The 27,724-nt window shown below is 33.9% G+C and overlaps 1 protein-coding gene across 2 annotated transcripts in view; it reads right to left on the bottom strand.

Moving 5' to 3' along the window:
- Positions 1-6,846: 6,846 nt before the first annotated feature.
- The window catches only part of KCNT2 (potassium sodium-activated channel subfamily T member 2), a 210,559-nt gene continuing 189,681 nt past the window's right edge, over positions 6,847-27,724 (bottom strand). Inside the window, exons 23-29 of one of the 2 annotated variants that reach the window (XM_039328195.1) lie at positions 21,678-21,779; positions 19,725-19,808; positions 18,944-19,072; positions 11,958-11,978; positions 10,115-10,415; positions 9,483-9,567; positions 6,847-8,819 (exon numbers count right to left, since the gene is read on the bottom strand). In XM_039328195.1, the coding sequence (XP_039184129.1) occupies positions 8,708-8,819; positions 9,483-9,567; positions 10,115-10,415; positions 11,958-11,978; positions 18,944-19,072; positions 19,725-19,808; positions 21,678-21,779 (834 nt within the window). In that variant the 3' untranslated portion in view covers positions 6,847-8,707. The remainder of the gene's footprint in view (positions 8,820-9,482; positions 9,568-10,114; positions 10,416-11,957; positions 11,979-18,943; positions 19,073-19,724; positions 19,809-21,677; positions 21,780-27,724) is intronic. The other variant, XM_039328196.1, reaches the window with a different exon arrangement.

Genomic DNA, 27,724 nt, shown 5'->3' with positions numbered 1-27,724 from the left:
TCATGATATTTTATGTTACTCTTACAAAAAACTTTATCAAAGCTAGTAGCTGGTCCAGTTTGCTTGTTCTTGTGCAGGGACTCAAAGTGTCTCTTTTCCTAGGCTAGCTCTTTGTCTGCTACCCAGCCTTGATAATAAATTGAGCTAATGTGTTGTGCTTTAAGAAAAGACAAACATATAAGAGAAAGATGATCAAGCTGCTTCCTGGACTTATAGCAAGCAAAACTATATAAAATTATGCCCATAATTTAAATTCTGTTTTAATTTAATTGTATCGATTGGATGACAAAACTAAGATTGCAATATGAAATCTCATTATCAAAGTTATTCCCTCAGGCAGGGAAAGATGGCCATTCTGTCTGCTGGGTAATTATCCAAAAGAAATTGGACAGATCATCATAATCCCTGCAGCTGTGTACTGGATGTCAGTGAAGAATTTGAGGTAAGTTATTTCTGTTTGTCTACTTCTAACCAAACAATGGCTTCTGTTATGGCTGACTGAGTTTTATGGCACTGATCTTTAATGATTCGGTGACAAATAGTTCACCTAGTATGCAGGAATGAGGGTGCCATAAAGGATTTAGGGTTCCTTTCTGTCTAGTATCCCCAGAATCCAGATTTCAAGCTGAATTTCAACAAAGATCACAAACCTGAATACTATTCTGAAAATTACAATATTTCTGGCACACAATCACAACTTAACAAGGTCTTATTGTTGCACATGTATCTACAATCCTACCTTATTGTTTAATGAAAGGAAATTCGGAAGATTATAGGAAAAAAACTATAGTTTAAATGCTTATAGCTGGATTAGGAAATTACCCCAAAACTGAAAGAGTATCATTAATAAACAAAAAATAAAATATGAATTAATGTTTGATATCATAGTTTGTATGATGCACCTTCACAGATGCCGCTATATCTTCCTCTATAGCATATCCAAAGTAGATCTGTGATATTCATTAACTATTGTATACGTTTTATCATGTAACTTTCCAAGAACCTTAACTGGTCATTCCCTTGGCTGAAATACCAGCCCTCTCTAATATCAACCACCAAATAAAAAGCCTTCCTCAATTAGTAAGCACAACACTCTGTTACTTAAACTGCTCACTGATTTATCTATTTATTTTAGATACTCCTTATTACTATGAGTTGAATATTTGTTCTGTGGCATCTTAGTGCCACTAGATGACAAGGAGTTAAAATTGTTGTTGATTATTGTTGAACAGTTGGAATGTGAGAAAGGGGTTTTGGTGTGGGAACTGGAGTGGAATCTGTTAAGTACTCCAAGATTGCAATGTGAGGAGAGGAAGCAAGCAATCAGGCTCCTCTAAGTGGGGCAGTCCTTGAGAATGACACATGAAGAAGTATAAAGTATGTTCCTCTTTTACAATAGCTCTTTTCTCACAGCAAACCTAATCATGGAGTAGTTGTTACAGGAAAAATGGAGAACATTATATAAGCTGTTTTGAGCTCCTGTACAAAATGTCGGATATAGATAAAATGAATGAATAAAAAATAAATCACTATTACTACTACTACTACTACTACTACTACTACTACTACTACTAATAATAATAATAATAATAATAATAATAATAATAATAATAATAAATCACTATCACTACATGGCATGATTAAATCAATTTAAATAAATTCATAAAATCAATGTCATGATTATATAGATCCATCATTTGACCTTTCAGTTACTAGTTGGTAGCATTGCATTTGAACTCAAGAAAGTACCTCACAGAGAGGAATTTTATCACGTTTTATCAGCCCTGTATTTCTCCCCTGTGCATTATTTGGAAGCAGAACACACATATATCTTCTTCAGGACAGTACTTGCCCTATAGAACATCATGCCCCTTAAGAGTAGGATGGCCCTAATCTTGCTGACTTTTGAAGGTCAAGCTAGTCCTCTGGGCATTGGACAGGACAGTGGATTAGACTGTGTTATGTATCTTATGTTAGAGGATTATTGCCTTGGCATATATTTGTTCTTTCTTAATTTGTTTTTTTTTAATGACTGTGAGATCCCCATACATATTTGGGTGGCTAATGAATGAATGAATGAATGAATGAATGAATGAATTGTACTTGCTTGTCTTTTCTATGACTTGGAACATGGGAAGGGAGAAGGTTATCTATTCCTTTCACTTCACTAGCACAGGCGAGCTGTAATAAGAATGATGTTTGTTTCTTCTCTTTTCTGTCCCCACCAATCTGATGTCACAGAAATAAACTTGAAAGAAAGTCCTTCTTAACTTTTTTTCATTTTTCAAAATGAGCTTAAAAATACAGCAGCGTTACCAACCATGCTTGAATCTCTTCAATACTATTGAATTGGAATAAACTCCTGGTGCTTAGATTTAGGGAGGGGATTTATATATCCTAGTTACTTTTTTTAAAATAGTGTTTTAATTGCCATTTTTTCCTCCCTCTCTCTTTCTCTTTTTTAAAAATTAAATAGAGTTCCACATGAATGTAATCCTCAAAGAGATTTAGATATTCATTAAGCCATGGAGCCTTTTACAGTGAAAAGAAATGGGAGCTTTAAGGAAGGCGTGATGCTTGATGAGATTTCATAAAGAGGATTAAGTTCTACCATGCCATTTAAATATATATATATTTCTAACAAAGGCTTTTGTATTGTTCAGAATTGCAGTAAATTGGCAAGTGAAAGGCAAGATGGGACAAATACAGCTTGGGAAGTATAAAAAGCCAGCCAGGTAGCCTTGAAGCAAATATTCAGAAACCATTATGTAAAGAAAGAGAACAGAAGAATTGGGACAATATTAAGAAAAAATGCAGGACAAGGTAGGATCTCATCTGCCTTGAAGGGTTGACAAGAAGAGACAATTTAGATTGCAAGCCCATTTTCTTTTATGTAAGATTTTAGTGGGAATCCAATAGATCCCAAAAGTGAGTTATTATATCCTTTGTTTCTGAAGTTCCAGAAATTCCACATATTAATTATGCATTGTATCATAATCATCCTAACCCAGTTAATTGATTTTATGAAGATAAAATGCAGAAAATCAAATATGATGCTTTGAGAAACTCCCCCAGACTTCAACCAATAAAAAGACACAATAAAGAATAATGTAAACAGAGAAATACTTTATAATAGTAAGCAGAAATCTTATTCTAAACTTTACCCGTTGAAAGATATTTTATTGGATTACTATTATAATATGATATGCTCAGATAATGCAAACAAAAGTCCACTAAATGATGTTCCCCCCCCCCCAGTGCAATTATATTGTAGGGGAGAAGTAAACAAACAATCACAAAATCTTAGACAAGGTTATTTATCAGCTATCATGGATATCATAAATAAACATGTGCAGCTAAATACCTGAAGGATTAGGAAGTGGCCAGAATAAGCTTTCTTTACATATATTAACCTGAAAATTCTGAAAAAGACAAGCACGGGATATGAATGCAAAATGAACAACATCTCTCACTAACTCTCAAGCTAAAAAACAAATGCAAATGTGATCAGATCATGATCGTCCTGACTAGCAAAAGAGGAAACTAAATGCCTTTGTATTGTCAAACTCCTACATATCGAAGACTTTCGAATTCAGCCTGCGTGCCACTGTCTTTATTACCAGCATTATTTATTATTCATTTGTTTGTCTCTTAGTCTGAGTGACATTTATAACTTTTGAAATGGCCCAGGACAGCCATATTTATGAATCATTTGCTTTAATGTCCAATTTATGATTCATTTGCTTCTAGACTGAGAATTAAATGGCACCACAGATGCAGAAGGAAGCACCATGCCCTTGTTTTTAATAGTGCTGCTCATTCAAAGTAACACACACACATACCTGCAATATGCAATTAAAATGTTTCACCTCAGAAAAAGATTGATTTTTATTCTAAACAATTACATAGCAATATTTTAACATTTCGGGAATTTATTTTAGCTCGTTCCTATTTTATAAAACATTTCTTTGCCCTTTAAGCCAAATCTGTAAATCATTTGCAGAGGTCACTTTGATACATATAATTACATAATTTAAAATAATACTTTAAATGCCTGCAGGTTATTCAAAGTATAATTGATTTGAAGAGGTATTGGATATTCTGTCTGTTTCAAAACTTCTGAAAACCCTCAAAGCACAAGCAGGGAATTTTCTGTTGTTGTTTCAACATAATGAATTCTTAATCTCTCTAATTCTGGAAATATATACCTATGTAATGTTGCACAGTTATATTTTTATTATATAATTGTATTTATTCTATTGTCTAGAAAGTATGCCATCGCTATATTTTATTATCTACCTATCAGTAATGGAATAACTCAGAATGCAGGAAAAGAAATGAGTAATTATTCAGAAGATTTAATTTCTGGACTCTGCAGTTATTTTTGATGTACACAGTATATTTAAATTGCACATTTTTCTATTAAAAACAGAAACAAATTATGGGATGGAATTGAAGAAATCCACTCATTCTCATTTGTTTAAGAGAAAACAAATATACCAAGAAAGGCTAAAATTGGTGGTTTGTATAGATTATGCAAATAAATTATATACTTTTGCATAATTCCTTTTCTTCATCTTAATTGTTTATTTTAGTTTTGCTACCAAAGAAAAGAAGCAAAGACTGATGTATGGATATCATGACATTTTATTCCAATTTTATTCCAAATCTATCTGTGCACTGCAACTACAGGGAACGTAATAAAAATTACTGCTGTTCAGTGGCTGTGTTAGTCCTTTGGAACAGCCTATCTGTGCCCATCTCTTTGGCTCCTGTCCTGACTGCTTTCAAAACTACTCAAAACAGTTCTTTCAGACTGTTGGCTGAGCATGCCAGGAATATATATCTGAAAAATCTCACCTCATTCACGCTATCTAGTATAGGCAACTCAGTTTTTCAAGAACTTCAAGTCCCATTAGTCCCTGACAGCACACATCTTGACAAAAAATAATGACAGCTAAAATCCAAACATTTCTGAGGATATTTAATTGTTTACCATTTTTACTGTAAATTCCAAATTTGGAAGTTCAAATTTGGAATCCTCCTTCTCTATATCCTCCTTCCGTTAGGCATTCAAGATGGACAGTGATTAATATTTATATGTTACTTATATGTAAGGGAGTGTTGTCCATGGGGTCGCAATGGGTCGGACACGACTTCACAACTAACAACAAGGTCTATACATATGTTTTATATAATATGCTTAAATGTATATTATGTACGTGTACACTTTGAGAGCAAGAAATTACATTACATTTTTAATGTGTGCCATTGTGCCCACAGTAAAAAATGACACTAAAGGTATATATCTGTATTAAGCCAGCATTTAGATTTTTGTTAGAAATGGATAAGCAGAGGCAGCATGCATTTGGGGAGATGATCTTTCATGATATTCACTAAAAATGATGCTAAGAACACTTTGTAACATCCTTTTTTTTTTAAAAAAAAGTTTTTTAAAAATAATTCTTGCATTGCCAAAATATTTAATGTTCACTTTATTTTTTAGCCATCCATTTCAATGTAGTATCATTTCCTTATGCAAGGCATCAAGAAGATTGCATGTTCTGTATCATGCATTCTGCTATGCTGAAAAAGCAGATGGTTTTCAGGCTGGGAGCTACACTTGGTTTCTGTGTGTTATACAAAACTTTCATACAAGAAAGTATGTGGGAGCCAGAACAAAAAGTAGATGGAGTTGTAACAAAAACTAAATTTAATGCAACCAATATGATCATCCCACCTATACTTTCTCATGCTTTTCTGAGCTATTTAACACAAAACAAAGAGTTCACAGATGTAATCTTGAGAATGTTAACAACTGCAGCAATTGACAAAGCCATGTTGGATACTTACGAGAATCCTAGTGGCAAGTTCACGATTTACTAAAAAATGTATCACTATTTTATTCCATAAATTGACTTATTTGTGTACATATAACATCCCTTTTTCACAAATGGACACCGAGGGAAAAGTGAGCTTGCAATGCCAAGAGGTGATAAGACAGATGCAATTCTCATGTATTACAATGTTTTCTCAGCCAGTGACTCCTGAGGGTGCTCTAAGGCTGAATTTCTGGAAGAACTGATAAAATTTTTCTTTGTTGTTTATTGCTAGAAAACCTACACACCATTTTCTTTACTTTAAGTCAGAAGGTAAAGGATATGGATGAGCAGGAAGTAAATGATATCCACTCTGATGATTCTTCTATTGAAATATGATTCTTCTATTGAAATATGGCTCAAATATTTTTCTCTTAAAAGAGCTGTCTTAGTGATGTGCAGGGAACATACATAAATTCAAAAGTTTTACAATGCCATACTTATGCAGAATGTGCTCAAGAGACACTCTTCCTATATTTATCCATACTTATGATCATTACATAACTGTTCTGGGCAACTTTATTTACCTACCCTGAAATGGGTAATTTTATTTATCTACTGTGTTCACACAGTGTCAAAGTTCTGTCAATGATATGGTAGTAATCACCATCTTGTCAATTTGAGTCCACCCTCTCGCCAACATCCATTCACCACCATTTCTAATGCTTTGCCCAGCAATCTGAAATCTGTGTAGTTTCATAACTCCATCTAGGTATTAAATTTTCAGATAAACCACTTCTGAAAGAGCAGGTAATATCCAATGCATTTTGTGATAAAGGCCATAGTCACATCTTCCAAAGAAGCTAAGAAAACATCCACCGCTTTAAAACATAATCTTTTTAGTCTCTTTCTATAAATACACACACCAATGTAAGCATTTTGGCTTCAGCTGACAACTGGAGAGGGGGAATTGTATAGAAATCATTACAGATTAGAAGGAAAATTCTACATAAGAAAATGGCTTTTATTCATTCACACAGCTGACAAATGAAAAATAGAGAAATAAAGAAATGATCAGTGCATGTGGCTGGAATCATAGCTGCTTCCTTACAATGAATACAACAACCATTTAAAACGCCATCAAATGCAATAAACAATCATTACATGCATGAATAATTTAGTTGAGCAATTTTGACATCATTTGATTTGTGCACATAAACTGGTAGCAGGTTTTTTTTTTCAAATAATAAAGAAAACATAACCTGTACATTTAATGCGAATAATAAATTAAAACAACTCTCAGTCTTGTTCCTAACTTACTCCTCTGTCCTACGTGTGTAAGCTTTTATATTAATGAATAATATAAAGCAAATAATGTTATGGAAGTTATAATTATATAAACATCCCAACTCACACTAGAAACTTTGGATGATATTTTTAAAAAGGCTGAGGGTTGACCATGTTTCTGTGCAGCCCGATTCTATCAAAATCTGTAAAGAGAGATGATACCATTCACATGGCTACATTTAAACCAAGATAGTATATGGCATATCACTGGCCATCCGAAGTGACTCTTGCAATTCTATAACAGACATTATTACTAAAGCTCAGTCAAAAACATGATCCCTGTTTTTAACTTTTGCTTGCCAGATTTCCACCTCTTGTTCCATAAGATTAGAAGCTAGTGAGTCTTCATACTAACTACTCTTGATGTATACACAATACATACTAGAATTTGTATTCAAGACTAAAACTGTTGGTTTACACTAAACCGAAAAAAAATCTATGGATTGCTTTGGGAATCCAAGTCTTTTCTCCCAGAGAAACTGTCACCTCCTTACTCCAGAAATCTGGAGATATATAATACTTTTTTTCTGTTTTGACATTCCAAGTTATCTACCATCAAAAGAGTAGATTGGGTAATCATCCCAAAGCACCTGCAATGTTATATCTTCAGACAGCCCATTAGTTATATCTTCAGCCATCTTTAGTCATCCTTAATTTAGCTATAGTATTGCACTCACAAATAAACTTTTTTTTTTTTCAAAATAACTTGGATGTTCTCAATGAATCCTACAAAATCTTCCAAATTCCTCCTTTGTGTACAAATTTTAATAAATATTTAAAGACAATTGGTTTCCACACCATTTTCTTTAGATTCTTAGCATTTGGGATCCATTTTCCATTTTTTTGTTTGTGAAATGTATACTTGCTCTAAATGTTTTAATAGTGTGTGGGGAAAAGGTGTCAAATTGAAACAAACAATGGTTTGAAAATAGCATGGAATTAAAAATTCTGAAAAAATATACGTTGTGTATAAAAATACAATGGGCTAAAAGAGGCAATAAAAATACACAGCTGATTATTATTGCTCAAAGCTTAAGCAAGCAACAAACTTACTGAGCTTTCATTTAGAATTCCAATTTTAAGACAGTAGAAAAGAGAATTCTCTGAACTTTCCTTACATTATTATTTTATTTGCATGAACTACAATTTTATAAATCTGGAATGCAGTACTTACAATATGCACTATGATGTGGTCAGAAATGGCTGCCGAGTTGTTATTTGGAACCAAAATAAGAAACATGATTTTGAGCACAGCATTATTATTTTTTCTACTTTCTGTTAGCAAACCATGGCATATTTGCTTAGACTTTTCATAGTTCTGCTATTTTAATTCCAGGATTTGAATAAATTATTTTTAAAAATCTCAGATAGTTTTTCAGAATCATTCTTATAATTTCAATAAAATAGTTGTTCTATTAACATCCATTGACCATTATATCCCAATTCTCAGAAGAGTCCAGTTATACTAAATTCATCATCACTCAATTCCAAAACAGTTATTTGTATAAAAATGTCTTTCCATCACTGAACTGTGTGATATATCAAAGTTGTGTTTCTTCTTTGCTGTCTTGTCCAGTGGCATTGCAGAAACTGTTTTTCTGGCTGGATGTACTTTTGGGAACATATGACAATGGATCTGGGCGGATCAAGTATCTAAACACAACAAAGAAAGACCATTCTCATTCATCAAGTATAACAAGAAAAAAAAAACAAGATGAACAGAATATTCTACTCTAAATTCTGCAAATATACATTAAACATGCTAGAATAATTTTTACTCTGGACTAACTAAAAATACTTCTGTAACTGATGATTACAAGCAACATGTTTATATATATATATAAAACAAAGAAAGATAATCAAGCAGTGAGATCTAACAATTCACATTATATGGGAATTTCTCCAAACCTAAAGATCCTATTAAACAATGCCTTGCCCATCATTAAAACCTTGTGAAGTGTTTTTATTGTGTTGTTTTTGAGCTAGGCCACAGTACATTATATTCATTACTGCTTCTTCCATTAACTCTAATCCAGATTCTACTTTGTCTAAAATATAGAATAAACATATCTTTAGCGGATATGTGAATAAAAATAACAACCAGGAATTTAAAAAAAACAGTACTCAGTGGCAGGGGGTGTGATTGCCACAATCACCAGGATCATCCAAACAAGTAAAAATGGGAAAAAAGTGAAGAGTTTTATTCTTTGGAAAATTTATTTTTAAAGTTAAAAGGTCAGGGTTTGTTTTGGATTTTTTTTTTTAAATCTTACATGAAAGTACAAATCAGAAGTCTGGCAAATACTATGTACTTACACAACATCATTCAGCTCAAGCCGGGTGTCTGGAGAAGGATTGATCAAAATGTATGAAAGAGTGTTTTGGTGATCATTCATTTCATCTACAAGGGAGAGGAAAGAATATAAAAGATGTTTCGAATAAATGATCATAACATTACTCAGATGAAAAGGTCACGTCTCAACCAAAGTTGGTCAAATCATAAGCAATGTTATATTTTTGCAATATAAGATAGAAGGAAAGACAGAAAAGCAAAAAAAGAGATAACTGGGTGACTTTGGCCTGGTTACTCTCCCTCAGCCCTAAGGCAGTCTCCAAGAGTCCAGATGGACTTGAAGGCTTGCACATACTGTAGGTGAAAATTAATAGGAAGGTCATGCATGCATATTGAAAGACATACGTTCTAATTCTACAAGAGATGAATATATAAATGTATGAAAAATTGTCAGTTTGTACATTTGATTTTACCTGAAACACTTAGTTATCCGTAAGAGAAGGTAACTTTCACCCATGACTGCTAAATTTTCTTAGGAACTTTTGATGAGAGAATATTAACCCTTCTAGTCTTGATCCAATGAACTTCCCTAACATTTATATATCTCCTCTCTATGTATAGTGATGTGGGTGTACAGTATATCACAGTATCCTACCATATCCTGCTGTTGAGAGTCCCAGATGTTTCATTCTGTTTTTCACCAGTTCAGCTAATTCTTGTCTTTCTGACCTTCTGTAAAGATTCATTCTCTGCTGACTTATTTTCTCTGCTGTTTTTGCTGAATGCTTTGGTACTTTTCTGCTCAGCCGCCGAGCCCACTGCATGCTTTTTCGTCTTAACAAAGGATGATCTGACTGATCACTTGATGTTGAGTTACGGTGGTTGCTACGATAGTTACATTGTTCTTTACTATCCTTGGTGTCCTCCCACTCTTCCACGCTGATAGAAATTTGAGACTTTAAAGAGAAAACCATAATAGAAATTAAATTCTTTGGGGAACGCTTTTCCACGGAATAAATAATCTTGCCTTAATTTTCTTATGTTGTTTCCCATTCTTCATTTTTTTTATTCCAGTCTTACTAGCCTAGCCCAGTGGTTCTCAACTCTTTCTTCACCATGGACTCTCCTTTAAATACCTTTTGTGGCCATGGACAATGGTCATGGACCCCCAAGATTATTTCAAGATTTAAATCATAACATTTCTTCAAGTCTTCAAGGACCCACAGTGATGACACTGCAGGCCCCCAAGGGTCCTTGGGGACCATGGGTTGAAAACCACTGGCCCAGCCAATATCCACCACTATGAAATCACAACATGAATTTTGCAAAGGAAAAGATGTGTTTATGCATTTGATACTTGCTTAATCAATATTACGCAATTATAAAAAGCCAAGTATGTTTACATGTACATTTATATAAATTAGTAACTTATTCTTATTTTTGTACACACTAATGCTGTGCCTAAATTATGTCCACACACACACACACACACACACACACACACAGCCAAACACTGAAGATTCATGAGTTTCTCTTCATGAATTTTTCCATTCTACTATCATTTATTTATTTATTTATTTATGAGACTTATATACCGCTTTAAGTGAAAGCACTTTCTAAGCGGTGTACATCAGTAAGCAATGTATGTATATATATATATATATATATATATATATATATATATATATATATATATATATATATATATATATATATATATTTGCATTGCCCCCAACAATCTGGGTCCTCATTTTACCTACCCCGGAAGGATGGAAGGCTGAGTCAACCTTGAGCCGGTGAGATTTGAACTGCTGACCTGCTGAACACAGTCAGCTAAAGTGGCCTGCAGTACTGCACTCTAACTGCTGCGCCACCTCGGCTCATCATGGCCACTCCATCCTTCCACTTCTTAATATGAAATACACTATATGTAAATCTATGTATTCAAGGAAGTTAAATTATACCCCTGCTTTTAACAAGGTCAGTATTTATGTGCAGAAGCAGTGTAGTAGCTCAAAAAACCCACACATATCTACCTATCTGCTTAGTTATGTTGAGCACATAATCCTGAGAACTCTTAAATATGCAATACAGTATATGCAATACAGTATAGGTGACCTATACTATAAACTACTGACTAAATGAAACTATTTGGAAGAGATTCCTGGCAGGGATTAGAAGCATACAGTCTTTCTCTATATGACAGTTTAAAGATTTTATTGAAAGATCCAATCTGGGTTGGTCACCGGGAACAGAGGTTTACTCTTCTGACCTTTTGCACTTGTGCTGGAGCCCATCTTCAAGGAACTGTAGAACCCTGAAGATGAGTTCCAGCATGAGTCCAAAAGCCTGGAAGAGTAAACCTCTGGTTTTGGTGACTGACCCAGATTGGATCTTGCAACATTATTCTGGAACACGTATATTTGCCTTCATTTGTTAAAGATTTTGGTTTTTTTAGGCCAACACAAAGGACATAGTAACACATGACAGATACTTACTTGTGAAGCAATTTCTCGAGACTGACAAAAAATGGAAGTCAGAAGGAGGAAAGAAAACAAAACACCATTCAAACAACAGTTTCCAAACAAAGAAAACACATAGACAATTTCATGATATTATGGTTGTACAAGGAAATATAGAGTTATATCCTTGCATAGTATGACATTTGCACGACAGAACTTCAAGTTTGAATACAGGATAAACTACTTGATTAACCAAATTTCTTAATTGTCTTTCCTCTGTTTTCTACTAGCCATGATATGATTTTAAATCAGGATTTCTCAACCTTGGCCATTTTAATAAGTGTGGACTTCAACTCCCAGAATTCTCTAGCCAGCCATGGTAATTGGGGAATTTTGGGAACTGAAATCCAAGTATCTTAAAGTGGCCAAGTTTGAGAAACAATGCTCCAAATAGAAAATATATATATACATATGATATGGAAAGTGGTAAAAGATCAAATTCCTATTGAAATTTATTTTAAACATGACCAAGAATGTAATAAAGTTAGTGGGGCTTTTTACTAATAAATGTTTATACCAATTTTAATATCAAAAAATTGTGCAAGTTTTTTTGACATTAAATCTTAACAAAAAGGGAAGTAAATTCATTAAAACAGTGAAGCCTTCCTATTATAGACTAAGACTCTTGCCTCAGTAAATAATATTTGAATGGACAATTAAAAATACAATTACTTCAAAATTTCCTTAAGTACTTAAGAAAACATATCCTTGAATTAACTTCTATGACAGCTGAACTGAATTCTAATATAAGAATAATTATTCCTGTACTTAATTTATAGATGAGATTATTCTATGTTTCCACATTTCAGTGTTACAATCCATTCCAGTCATGCAATTTATGCATTTGCAAGTAATTTAAAATGGTAACTCAGGCAAATAATGCCAATTTCACACATAAATAACAGATTCAAATTAAATACTATGCTACATAGTTGAGATAATAAAATTCTTCCCAGCTAGAATGTTTTAGATTGCAGGTGAAGGTCCATATGATTGTATGCTCTTCGTAATATAATAAAATATATTATATGGAAGAGATCTAGACAGGCATCCCATGACATGCCAGACTGCATATGACTAGACAGACAGACAGACAGACAGACAGACATGTTTTCTGGGATTATCAATTAGGACTGGACCAGGAGTAGGCAACCTTGGCTCTTTTATGACTCGTGGACTTCAACTTCCAGAATTCCTGAGCCAGCCATGCTGGGGGAAAGGGAGAGGTTTCTAAGCTGAGCCATATTGGCTCAGGAATTCTGGGAGTTGAAGTCCACGAGTCATAAAAGAGCCAAGGTTGCCTACCCCTGGACTGGACACAAGAAGAGAGCTATTCCATACAGAAGATCAGGGTATATCCTCTATTTTCTCAAAGTACAAGACATAGAAGAATAAATTTTATGTTACAGAACAGTAGATTCCTACTGAATGTTGGGAAAAAACCTCCTTATGTTACAAGCAGTTCAATAATGGGGCCAGTTATCCAGGGACTGCTGGGCTTCCCTTCACTGCATCAGTTTGAGGGGAGACTAGACAGCCATCTGCTTAGCATGCTTTAATCTGGATTCTTTTGTTGGGCAGGAAATGGGCTTGGTGACTCCATTTATGCACCCTTCCAACTCTGGGATTCCCTTTCATTATAAAAGTCTACCATTAAAATAAAACAAGTTTAACAAAACTGAGATACTGAAAAAAAAAGAAAAGAAAAGAAAAGAGAAAAGAAAATATGTTTCGTTTCTACTCAGCACAGAAATATCAAGAATAGAGGGATAAGAATATTGGAGCAATGCTAGCATCAGTACCCATGTCTGCACTATTCTAGTCCTCATCCAAATGGGTGGATCATTTACACAGACATATATTAATGGATGCTTGTAATACATAAACCAAGAGTTTTTACAAAGTGATGGCATACACATTATGACAAATACATAAAAATACATATATACCCCCATTATCAAATCCTGTGAACTACTAAGTCATAATGAGAGCCAATTTGGTGTAGTGTTAAGGCACTAGGTTAGAAACTGGGAGATCACGAATTCTAGTCTTGCCTTATCACAAAGTAAGCTGAATGATCTTGCCAGTCAATCTTTCTCAGCTCTAGGAGGAGGCAATGACAGCGCACTAGGATTATGTACTTGGCAATACATAATTCTGCTTTAATTCATGAAAACTTGCCTCACTCTAAGCAATTTAATATTATTCATTTAATACTAAATACCAGCTCAAGCAAGCCTAGGAAAAAATACCAAATTCTGCAGATAAGTTGGGCTACTTAACCAAAATATTTTCTATATCATAGTTTTAAAGCCATTACACTTTGCATAATCATGGCATGCTCCATTTCTTTATATGCTGAAGTTAAATACAACAGCTATGCATGAATATTTAAGGCTAGTATCAGACTGAAAACTGTCTTCCCAAAAACTTACATAACTAGGGATCCCCCCCCCACCTTCCTTGCTGTCCTGACTTTTCATTTCAATTTATATTTCTTACAATATCATTGTTGCTATATCTCAAGGTAGATGTCTATAAAAACAAGAACTTTATATTTGCTATGATTAAATTAAATAAGCATATTTTTATTTTATTTTTATGGTGCTGTAATCCAATAACAACATCAAATCAGCTGATTTCTCTATACAGTCTCTTGTTCATCCCTTTCCCCTCCCTCAATGATTAGTAGTTATTTAATCATCGAAACACTGGTATTTCTTTCACCAAATATTGTTTATAAAGATCTGGGATATGGCACAAGTTTTGGAAGAGAACTTTGAGAGTTTCAAAAATTTGAAGGCTTTTGGTATATTTTTTTTCTTATTTGAAAACAAGATTTTAGAGCTCCCTCGGAGTTCGTGTTGCCTCCGCCTCCCAGCTGTTTTTGTTTCTTCGGAAACAAAGTGAAATGCCGCTACCATCTCCGCGCTTAAAGGGATCGGGTCAGTGAATTTTAAAGCGGACAGAGCTGGATAAAGGATTGAACTTATTGAGTTTTATTTGCTTTTTAGTTTATGTTGATCTTTTTTTTGTTTTGTTTTTTGCTGGTGTGGAGAGTGAAAGTAAAATGGCGATTTGAAAGTGCTTTTGTTTTTTTTTCCTTTCTTTTCCGGAAAGAAGCGAGTTAAATGGATGTAATGGATTATATAGTTCTTTCTTTTTAAACTTTCTAAACTTTTTTTTTGAAAGTGGTTTTGTGGTTTTGAAATCTCTTTTGAACTCTCCTTTGTTTGTTTTTTTTAATTTTTGAGGGAAGAAAGAGGGTACTTTTAAAAAATGGAATGGATTTTTTTTTATTTAATTATTTTTCTTTTTCCCTTTTCCTTCTTTTAACTTCTTTCTTTTTATTATAATGATCTCCTCTTGAAGGATTTTTTGAATTTTTTTGGAGTTCATCTCTCTTTTTCTTTTGCTTAATTTTTGTTTGTTTTTAGTACTTTTAAAAAAATGGAATGGATTTTTTTCTATTTAATTATTTTTTTTTCTCTTTTTCCCTTTTCCTTTTTTTAACTCTTTTCTTTTTATTATAATGATCTGCTTTTGAAGGATTTTTTGAATTTTTTTGGAGTTAATCTCTCTTTTTCTTTTGCTTAATTTTTGTAATTTTTAAGAAGGAGTAAAGATTTTTTTTTAAGATGGCTCCAAAGCGTCCAGTAATTCCTACAGCTCCTAAGGTGGTTTCTTCTTCGGTGTTATCATCAGCGCAACAACTTAAACCAATAGTTTCACCCTCTTCCTTGGTACAGCCAATAATTGTGAAGGATTTGCAAGATATGATGGGAAATGTTATATCTCAAATTAGGGGAGAAATGAAAGAGATTTTAGAGGAAAACAATAAGATTTTGAGGCAAGAGATAGTTTTGGCTCTAAAAGGAGTTGCCTCTGTTCTTGAAAAGCTGAACTCTCGTGTAGAAGAGGTAACTGAAAAAGTGGAATTGATGGAGGGAAAATTTGAAAGTATGGAAAAAGAAATGGAAAATGAGATTCTTATGCTTCAATATAGACAAATGGAATATGCCTTAAGAATCAGAGGTTTGGGAGAGACTGTGCAAGGAGACCTGAGAGAGATGGTTGCAAAGGACTTTGCTGTGATTTTGAATAAAGAAAAAGAGGAAATACTTAATGAAATTGAAAAATCATTTAGAGTTAACTCTGTGGTGGCAGCGCAAAAGAATTTGCCAAGAGATGTGGTAATTTACTTTGGGAAAAGATCCCTGCGCAACGAAATCATACAAGCTTTTTATAAGAAGAGGTTTCAAATTGCTTCACAAGATGTTATAATTCTAAAGGAGATCCCATCTAAAATTTTAAGAAGAAGAAAGGAGTTTGCTTTTTTAGCAGATGAACTTAAAAAGAGACGAATCTTGTTCAGATGGGATGTTCCGATTGGAATGGTGGTGAGTTACCTGGGGATATGTTATAGACTTAATACTGTTTCGAAAGCAAAAGACTTTTATACTTCGGTCCTGGGGGTATGTTCATCGCCATCTATTAAGTTTAAAGCTTTGGAAGAAAAGAAGGTGGAATTGCAGTCTGAAGAGCCTATACTTATGAAAATTGGGAAATCTCAGTTTGAGGGGCCTCAACAAGTTGAGATGGAGGAGCAGAGGATAACCTGTGCAACATATAACTGTAAAGAAAAGGAGCAACAGAAGAAGGTTAAGGAAGCCTCACAATTATTGGTTTCTGAATCTGCGGGAGAAGTAGGATTTATAAATTTTTGGGAGCAACCTTTAAGGGTAGAATTGCAGTCTGAAGAGCCTATATTAATGAAAAATGGGAACTCTCAGTTTGAGGGGCCTCAACAAGTCGAGGTGAAGGAGCAGAGGACAACTCGTGCAATATATAATCGTAAAGAAAAAGAGCAACAGAAGAAGGAGTTTAAGGAAACCTCACAACTATTGGTTCCTGAGTCTGTGGGAGAAGCAGGATTTATAAACTTTTTTAAGGGTAGATTTCAAAGCACTTCTTTCGAGGTTTATGGATAAGAGAGACTGACAAGGAATGTGTTTACCGTGGAAGGAATTGGTTATTGGAGAGAAGATTATGGAGATCGAATGAAAATTCTAGATAAGAAGTTCAAGTTTAAGTATTTAGTTTAAGTATTCAAAAGAGTTCTGAGTCTGTGGGAGAAGCAAGATTTACAAACTTTTTGGAGTTACCTTTAAGGGCAGTTTTCAAAGTACTTCTTTTGAGGTTTATGGATAAGAGAGACTGATAAGGAATGTGTTTATTGTGGATGGAATTTGTTATTGGTAAAGATTTAAATGTGTATAAGGGAATTTTAATGTTTTAAGTAATCTTTAAATTTGTATTTTGGAGGGAGTTTATAAAGAATGATGGATAATAATATAAGTATGATGTGAAAAGGTTCAGAGTATATTATAATGTGTTTAATGATTGGGGGTTTTATTATTATTATTATTATTATTATTATTATTATTAAAGAGAAGATAACTTGTTTAATTAAATGTATTTAGATTTGTTTAGGATTTATATGTCTTTTAAGTTTTTTTTGATAGGAGAGAAGACTATGGAGATCGAATGAAAATCTTAGTTAAGAAGTTTAAATTTAAGTATTTAGTTTAAGTATTCAAAAGAGTATTTAGTTTTAATGGTATAATGAATGTTTATATGTTTATTTTTGTGTTTTAGGATAAAGAAAGAGGGAGAGATTAGATTTTATATTGTAGGTATAGATATTCAAAGAAAGTAATGTTTAAATTTGTGTTTTGGAGGGAGTTTATATAGAATGATGGATAATAATATAAGTATGACACTAGAAAATGTTTAGAGTATATTATGACGTGTTTAATGATTGTAATTATTATTTTTTAGAGAAGATAACCTATTCAATTTAATGTATTTAGATTTGTTTAGGATTTATATGTGTTTCAAGTTTTTTTCTTTTTTTGAAAAATTTTAATTAAGCCTGTACTCAGCTCTGGGAAGGTTGGGGGAGGGTTTGGGAGGTTTGGGGAGGTGTGGGAGGGTATGGGAGGGTGGGGGATTTTGGGGAAGGGATTTGTTTTGTAAAATTTAAAAAACTTTCAATAAGAAAACAAGATTTTAACATCTCATGTGAAGATGTTTCGTGTCTCATCCAGGAAGCTTCTTCAGCTGAAGAACTCTCTGGATGAGAAGCAAATGTCTTCAAAGAAAAACAAGAAAGTTCAGTTGCCTCTTGAAAAAGCACCTTCGGGACATCCATGACTTGGAGGACTGGGAATCTCCACAGATATTTCATGGAAGTGTGCTCTGGATGTACTGTATAGGCTTCTTTGGATGTGCTCTTAGAATTTTCATGGAAAGAGTTTTACTTGCACATGTCAATGTGTTAAGAATAACTATGCATATGAGGACAAAGGGGAATAAGTCCAGCTTTGACCTCTTTCTCTATATACTCAAATATTCTTGTAGAATCTGTAAATAAATTCATATGTACCTGGTTTTTCAGTAATTGAATATGAGCCGAATGATTCCCAATAGAGAGTCGGGATATATAGCTTTCTTCTAGCACAATTTATCAGAAAAGAAAAAAATCCAGAGCAGAGAATCATGTAAACATATTGTTCTGGGAACAGAGCACTTGGACCTAAACCAATTTATATCTTGCACCTTGAGAAAACAATTTGTGAACTATTAATGTAGAATATGTACATGATCCCAAAACACATAATGGATACATGTCAGAGGCTAAAATCAATGCTGTGTGAAGCATATTCATGGCATGCCAATAAGTATTTGAAGACATATGATGCCTCTTCATATTTTATGTGTACTGTGAAATGGAAGCATTCTATAATGGATAAATATAATCACATAATGAAATATCAGTCAGTTTGAGGGAAAAGTAAGTGAAATATTGCTAAATAAGATTAGACCCCCACAAATCTTTACAGATATTTCATGGGTCACATTCTTTACAAATGTCTGTATGAAAATGAAAATGTCCAAACCTCAGATGTCACTAGTTTCTGTGATTCGGTCCTGTAGATTCCTATAGGAATATCTCCAGTCGAAGAACAAAGTTTCTGATAAAGTCTGGCATATGTTCTGATCCACAAATCATCTTCTGTGATTTTCATCTAAGCAATAAGAACAGAAACAGAACAGCACAAACTATTGATTTATTTATTCAAAAGGAATCACCCAAAATATTACAATAAGCAACAAATCTTACAAAGCAAAGCATTATTTATTGTACTCCACAGTCCTTCAGTCCTTCCTGAGTATAATATATGATATCAATCCAGGTACAGATTCCAGAAATGTGCAATTTTTACAAGTACCATATATCACAAGGCAAACAAAGTACAGAAGGAAAAGTGCAGCTTGTGACTGAAAAAAAATCATTGCAAATCTTGTGCTTTGTATTGTTATAGGTACTATTTAAATTTAAATGAAATCCTTCAGGAAAAAAATGGTTTGATATGGCTGCTTTGAAAGTGGCTCCAGTCTGTCTCTGCAAATACAGTTCTTTTGCTTTACTCGCACATCTCTACCTTCCATGTATATTATGAGCACTCTTGTCCAGCTTTGCATCTTTCCCTCTCAACACCTTAGAAAGAACTTGTCTTCACAATAACAAATGTGTAAGTGCTTTGCAAGTAGTCCTTTTGAACACATTTTCTGTCAATAAAGAAATGGCAACCATTCATTCATAGAGACAGTACCCAACTACCCCCTGCAGAGGAAAAAGAGCAGAATGCTATGCAGAATTTGAAAGTGTTAACTTACAGAACAGAGAAATCCAGATCCTGGTGTAGTATCTAGTCCCAGCAGAAGTCTAGTGATAGAGATCATGTAATCCTTAACGAATGACTAAAGATAAGAAATATTTGAAACATACATCATTAATATTCACAGAAGGAAAGTGTACATACAACATTGCCATTTTTGTGAGTGGGGGATGTTCATTTGATACAGAGAAACCTGGCTTTATGACTGACACAATGCCTGTCTTTTGAAAGCTATACATGTGCTATGCCCATAAAATGACTTTTTTCTCCAACTTTGGTCATTTTTTTTACTTCTTTTCCAGGTTTCTAGTAGATGATGAGTACACTGCACTAAATAGTACAGTTCATCTTTTAATTCATACAGTATGGTCTAAACTTGCCCTCATATACCGACAACATAAAAATCTCAGTTAACTCAAACCTTGGAGAGTTCCTAGCCCTGTGCATGGACAAAAATGAACTAATTAAATGACAGAAAGTTACCCTAACAACTTTGCATTCCATTGCAGAGACTCCAGGTAGGAATAAGGGAAAGGGTGCCCAAAGCAAAACAAGGAGAAAATAAAACTTAAAATGGCTTTTATACACTTAAAAGGTGTTGACTCATTATTCAATTATGTTTATATAATTGAAAAACAAGCCTGCTAGAAAAAATAGGTAGTTTCTGGTATATTAATACTAGATGGAAGAAAACACATTTTTTAAAAAAAGAACAAGGGATTGGAGACCTGATTGGCTTATAAGAATGTTGCAAAATGTTTCAAAGTGTAAAGCCTGATGGATTTTCCCTATTGGGATGGTGGAACTATTTTTTAAGTCAGAGAAATAATACATAGTCAAATGGTGAATGCCTTGGGCCTAATCCAATCCTATATCCTAGACCTGTCTTTTTCTTATACTTTTTAAAAATGGTAAAAAAATCCCTGTGTGTTAATGCAGTTTGATAAGAGGCCTAGACTCATGAATGTAATGTTTATGTGGAGTAAGATGTCTTTCTGTGCAGTAAAACTTGTACACTAGGTTTTTTTTTTTTTAACTGATAAGCTCCTGTTTTTCAAAATGTTTCCATTTAAACAAATAATCAGCTTTGGAAAAGACAAGAATACAGTTTAGTTGCTCAGAGATGAAACTCAGGTCAGAAAAAAAAATCAGCATCATTTTTATTGTTAATGGCACCAAACATCTGAAGTTTAGATGTGCTATGATGGGGTTGTTTGAAATCTCATAGCTCCCTAAACACAACTCAGCAGCAGCATATTCATTAACTCTGTGGTAAGTACTGTGATGAAAAATGAATATCTTGAAATTGTCTGTGCTGCGTGCCCAGCTTTTTTCCCCTGACCCTAATTTTTGAAAAATGGTCTCCTGTTTAGTTCACATGCTGGAATGAGATAGCTGTTTGGTTGCAGTTTTAATAGAATAGATATATTGGGCTATATCTAATGCAATCCTAGAAGTTAAAAAATGATACATATATATGGATTTCTCCGTGGGTGCACTAGTCTGTCTACACAGCACATTCAAATATTTAAACAAATATGCAACATGGAAACGTTAGTAAAGGACTGAGCATTAGGCATTATTCATTATTAGTGGAAAATCCCAAGAGTTATACTTCTAATATACGAAAATGAAGTGTAGCATTTATAAGCATTGAGACAATCATGCAATAAGAGTGGAGAGATCCCATTCAAGGCTACCCTCAGGAAAGAAAATTCTCTCTGTAACTTTGGACCAGGCCCTCTCTTAGTCCAATAGGAGAAAAATAAGAAGGAACACTGCACATTGTCTTGAGCTCCTGATGAAAGCAGGATAAACAGAGTTCCCTCTTCCTCACTTTACTTGGTCGATAGAGGTATTTGTAAGAACACAGGAACCCAAATGATCCTTCAGAAAATCAAAACGATTTGGTATTTAAACAAAAAAGAATACACTTTATCCTTCACAGTACCTGATACAGCAAGGTGTCCAGCATGCTGATACTGAAAACTCTGCCAGCAGCAAAGGGCAATCGAAACATGAATGCCAGGTTAGAACCTTTCTCTCGTTCTTTCTGTTTTACATCAGAGTGAAATGTGTGGAGGGAATTGGGGGGAGGGGAGGGGAGAAGGGGGTTGAAGAGGAGGAACAAAAAGAGACAAAAAGAGTGCCAACATTTAAATAAATTGCACTTGAGGGGTGGGGGGGTTTCATGGGAAACATCACTGCCACAGAAAACATCTCCTTAGTCCTTGCTGTGAATTCATTAATTCACTACTCAAGGCGGTAATGGTGTATCTCAAGAATATTTCTTTGCTTTCAGGACCCAACATTTTGAGAGTTATCTTCTGAAACAAACAAACAACGAAAAAGGACACTTGTGCACACTTATATGAAGTCGTGCCACCAAATTCCAACATGAGTTAAATTATTGTGAGGCTCACCATATGAGGGTATGCCACTTTCCAGTCTGCAAAGAGCTACTAAATACTTTCAATATCATGAGCAGTGGTTCTCTATTTCAATACTTGCCGATCCATTGGAGAATCTTTGCTGAATGAGCATGTTGGCATGGCTACCTATTTCAGTTCATGAGGGCTATAAACAGTGGTGGGATTCAAATATGTGAACAGCCGGTTCTCTGTGTGGATGCTGCTTCCAGAAGTCCATTCTGGGCCTGGCCAACAAAAAATTGGCTACCAGTTCTGCCGAAGTGGTGCGAACTGGCTGAATCCCACCACTGGCTATAAACAAGAGCTACAAGCCTCCACGATCAATCTCTGCGACAGAGAAAGGACACCTATACCTCTGAAGAACAGAGTGGAAATGGCAGGCCAGCTATCTCTTAAATAAGCTTTCTTACCATTTGATAGTAATGGCTGTAAAATTAATAACAGAAATGAGAAAACATTTCAGTTTCCTAAAATATTACCTAGCTAATGATTTAAAAGTTGTAGTTTTCCCACTGAGGAATCCTTTGAGTATAAGCAAAGGTTATGGTTTCCTGTATTAATTACCTATTATTAGCACAACACTATTTTCTTTTAATGATCTCCTGAATAGGGGCTTGTTTTGTATATTTTCACACTTCAGTTAAATTGATACTTAATATACAGTATAAGAGATTTGTTTAAAAGACTTCCCTAAGGATCTTTCACTGAGAAATTTTAAATTTCAATCCATTTGCTCTCAAGACCAATATTGTAGTATATGAAATATATTTTCTTGCAAAAACTGATGAGCAAGAAACCATAATTTAAAAAATAATAATCATTCTCCAGAGTTTAACAATATTGAAAATAATATTAACATATACATTGATTTGCCTTCCAGTTTATATCTGCCTGTTATAGTAAGATATTATTGCAACTGTAACACTCACTACCACCAAACTAGTCATCCGTCTGGACTTATCCCAAAAGTAACATTATACCCAAAGATGGAAAGTAACTATGATAAATCAAATAAAAACATGAAAAATAGGGCATTCAACTGCTTAAAACTATAAATCAAATGAAAACATGAAAAATAGGGCATTCGACTACTTAAAACTATCACAATTAATATGTTCAGCCACTTTATTAATTACAAAACCAAATCTGAAATTTATCAGTATAAAAGGCTTTTTGGTTGTGGTTTTAGTTCTGTATATCAAAGAGTATAAAGCAAATGTCCTCATTACAAAACAAAAATCTATTGTTTGCTGTTGGAATAAGGAATATATTGTAATTACACTGGCTATTATCAGATTCAGATTAGATCAGATAATTTATTATGGTCCATGATCAGGAAACAAGTCACCAAGAATATGATCCCAAACCACAATCAATTTGTAACAGTTAATAAACTGAAACATTTATATAATCTTGAGTTAGCTATAGATATATTTGATGACATAATAGCATATGTGACACAATATCAATTGTACTTGCAGGGAGAAAACACATGCAAAGTAAATATATCAATATTTTCCTTCCAGTAAGGACAAAGGCCAGATATTAAAACAAGCTAAGATGGAAACCTTGTGGTATTTTGCAAACTCTTCATTCTAATAAAGAAATTTATCCAAGAAAAATGTTTTCTTTAGCTTTTATTTCTTTGGGTTCTTAGCATTATTTCTATCTAATGTTTATCTCTAAAAAACATTATCTATCATTTGCCATTTTGCAATATATTTAACTTTACAGAAATCCAATGAATGCAACACAGTTGTATAGTTTTATCTCCAAGGTCTTCTTTCAATTTGATGAAAGTTATCAAGTAGACTCATAAGGGTTAAATTTGTCAGTTTAAGCCAATAAGTGATCTTGCTTATCCAAATCTGAGTTTCTCTTGAAACAGATTCTGTCTCCAAGCTATGAATAGATTATCAGACTCCAAAGAAAGCCTTCAAAAGTTTGAATTGAATTGTTTCTAAAGAGAAAAGTCCTTGTAGATGAAAGTGTGTATGTTATATAGCAGTTTGGCAACTCCCTTGTCTTGGAAGACTCAAATGACAAAGAAAATTAGGAAACCCTTTATGAGGGGGAGAGAGAAAGAGCAAGAGAGAGAGAGGGAGAGAGAGGGAGAGAGAGAGAGGGAGGGAGGGAGGGAGAGAGAGAGAGAGAGAGAGAGAGAGAGAGAGAGAGAGAGAGAGAGAGAGAATGATATTTGCAACTACAGACTCCACAGGAATTTGAAGACTGGAAAATAACGCTATCAATATTTTATTAAGTTTTTAGAGAAGACCAACTATGGTCTTAAAATAGTTGATGATGAGTTTTGCTTCAGAAGAGAAAGAGGTCCAGATCTGAAAGGTCTGTTTTCTTAACTACTACTGTAAATTAAAAAAAAAAAAAGGTCACATCAGCAGCATTCAACTAAGTGGGAACCTGCCTGTTAATTACAGTTGAAGATTGAAGACTAGGATCAGAGTCTACTTGGATTAACAAATTAGACAACCATGCTTCGTATAAATTTAAATCACATCAAACCAGAAACAAAGTTTTCATACATTCATAAAATATAAATTCTGAGTAGATGATTAGTTATAGCATGTGAGGTTTCCATGCAAGTATCAGGATTTATGACCACATATTCCAAATGGGCATTTATTCTCTTTCTAGACAGCTAAAGAAATTTAATCTTTTCCTCACTCATATTTAAATAAAAAATAAGTGTCATGTACATGTTGAAAGATTAAATATTTGCATAAGTTTATGTACCTTCATACTTTTTGGTTGTTATTAATCATACAAGCTTTTTGGAATATGATCATACATGGAATTGAATCAATGAGTTGGAACCAAATGCCAGCCAATGAACTTCACAGAAAATATTATTTAAAGTAAGCTTCATTTGTTCTAGTTGATCATAAACATTAATCCAGTTTTAATTGCAAATATTAGAACCATATTACACAACATTTTCTTTTAAAGAAAAATTGGATTGCCCTCTATTCTTTTTTATTGGTGAATTTCAAAATAAAAAAAATTACAATACTCCACAATGAATTTCATTTTATCCCATCTACATTACTCAAAGATCAGGAGGATCTTACAAAGGTTAAAAAAAAAAAAAAAGGGGGGGGGGAAGTGAGGCAAAAGTGCTTTGGTAAAATATGGGCATGTTTCTTTTTATTTTTATGTTCATTATTGCTTATTCTACTTCGTTTTCTTTTAAAGTTTTCCTCTCTGATTGCTGTAAAGTAATCAATGATTATCTGCACTATGTCTGAAAATACTTCTGAAAATACCCTAAAATTTACCCAGCCTCTCCCAATAACAAACCAATGTCACTTCTTTTGTTCTGGAATTAGGCTTCCAGAGTAGAAAAATCACTTATTTGCTGGACTTCTTTTAACATACTGGTAGAAGTTGGAAAGACCAGAATTTCCTTTCTAAGAATAGGCTTCTTTCCATCTGTTTCTACATCTCTGATTAGCGAAAAAGATATGCGTATCAAACTATAAAACTTTGAAATAGCCACATTCCTGAAATCATAGGAGTCAACCTTAGTTTTCATTTTAGAATTATATTCCAGTAAATACTAATTGCATTTTGGTTAACTTTAACCATTGCCTATCATTTTTGCAGTGTATTTGTAAGCAGTAAAATGTGGGATGGAATCTCTTTAACTGTTACAAAATTTACTGTAACCTGTTGCAAACACTTCCTCCCACTCAACAACAGTAATAATACTGTAGCCCCATTTCTATTTCTATTTCATTACTTATTGTTTCATTGTTGACAATCTTAGGGTATCATTTTATGTATCTGACAAAAGTGTCCTTCTTTCCTTCCTTCCTTCCTTCCTTCCTTCCTTCCTTCCTTCCTTCCTTCCTTCCTTCCTTCCTTCCTTCCTTCGACAATCAGCTGTACAAAGTTGGTACAAACCAGGAAAATGTTAAACAATAGGATTAGATTTCCTTTTCTTAATTTTTATCTCCAGCCTTAATTTATTTTGTCCTTAATAAACCTGAAAATCAGACCAGCATTTAACACTGACCTATTATGATCACCAAGTTTCCTCCCAGCTGACTGCAATTGTGTGATCATTTAGGCTGCAACTAGTCCATACAAAAATAATATATAACATATTAATTTAGTTGGGCTGATGTTGTTATCAAGCCTATACTAACTGTTCACAACCAGGAATGCAAAGAGCTCATTAGTCAGATTTATTGAAAGGAAAATATCTATCTTGGAAACTGGATATTCATACTTTCATTTACCTGTGGATATGCTAAAGCTTTATTTTTAAATCATCTTTTTAATAGCCCCTTGACAGGGTGGAAATGTTTTCCCCTGCTTGCCAGTTATAGAAAGAATATACAACTGTTAGGGTTCAGCAGTATTTTGCAAATAGCTATTCCCATTCCAGGTTCATTAAATTTCATTACATCTGCCTTACTGTCTGAGTTTACTTTTTAAAAAAATAATGGCTCTTTTAACGGCTTGTTTATGATTGTTTTACATATGGAAGCCATGAAGAGTCTTATGAATGGGTTGGCACAGAAATTATTTAAAACAATCAACTAAATCCTCATATTTATGGAAATGACTTTGTATCCTAAACTGAATGCATTATAAACTATTTTTAAAAATCCTGCAAAAGTTAAGGTTGATTCATACCAATTTGCTTCTCATTTTATGATTCCTGCATGAGTTTCTTGAAGCAACACAAAGCTGAAAGTACAGAATTTTTTTTAATTTACCTTCACTTCATTGAAGTTATTTCACATAATCAGTAGCTTATCATTAACTATATCTTAATAAAATAATGTACTCGACCATAATTGTGTACAAGGCCATAATTGTTTATCCTACTGACCACAGTTGAAATACTTCAACTCTGTATAATAGGGCTGGCCAACCCTGGCAATTTTAAGACTTGTGGACTTCAACTATGGCTGGAGAATTCTGGGAGTTGAAATCCACAAGTCTTAAAGTTGCTGAGTTGGACACCCGTGTTACAGTATATAGAATAACAGCCAGTTCCCATTTTCAGCAGAAAATTAAAAATAAAATCCTGTCTTTCCTGGAATATATTTATCTTCCTAGTCATACACAGAAACAATGACTTTAATTGGTATGAAGCAACCAGAATAGTTAGAGCTTGACTTTGGGCATATGATTCCTTACATTTTTCTGCTGAACAAAAAGACTGTTACTTGATCAGTTGTCGATTGTGATTGTTTAGCTATTTCCAAGAGAAAAACAAGGGAAGTTACAGCTGTAGCAGCAGATGGAGTTCTCTTTCTGACTTAGGGAATTCTTGCTTCAGAAGCTCATTAAGCCACCAAGTCATTTTTCCATGTTTGGTTATACACTTTTGCTGCGGGCAACAGTTGCATTTTGGAGCGCCTTTGTGCTGCAAAAACCTACCTCAGGAATTAACAGTCAGCTGCATATCATATCACACAAAGCAATTTCCTGTCAAATATTTAATTGCATTTCACTGTGGAATTCTAGGAAGCTTGATGAACTGCAGTTCCACCAGTGATTGGTAACTGGAAAAGTTGGGGTGAGTTAAAATTCA

This window comes from Crotalus tigris, unplaced genomic scaffold (assembly GCF_016545835.1).
Source record: "Crotalus tigris isolate CLP2741 ecotype Arizona unplaced genomic scaffold, ASM1654583v1 scf7180000024372.1857965, whole genome shotgun sequence".
NCBI classification, from domain to species: Eukaryota; Metazoa; Chordata; class Lepidosauria; order Squamata; family Viperidae; genus Crotalus; species Crotalus tigris.
Note: the sequence above shows the minus strand (reverse complement) of the source record. Positions and strands in the feature narration are given on the sequence as shown.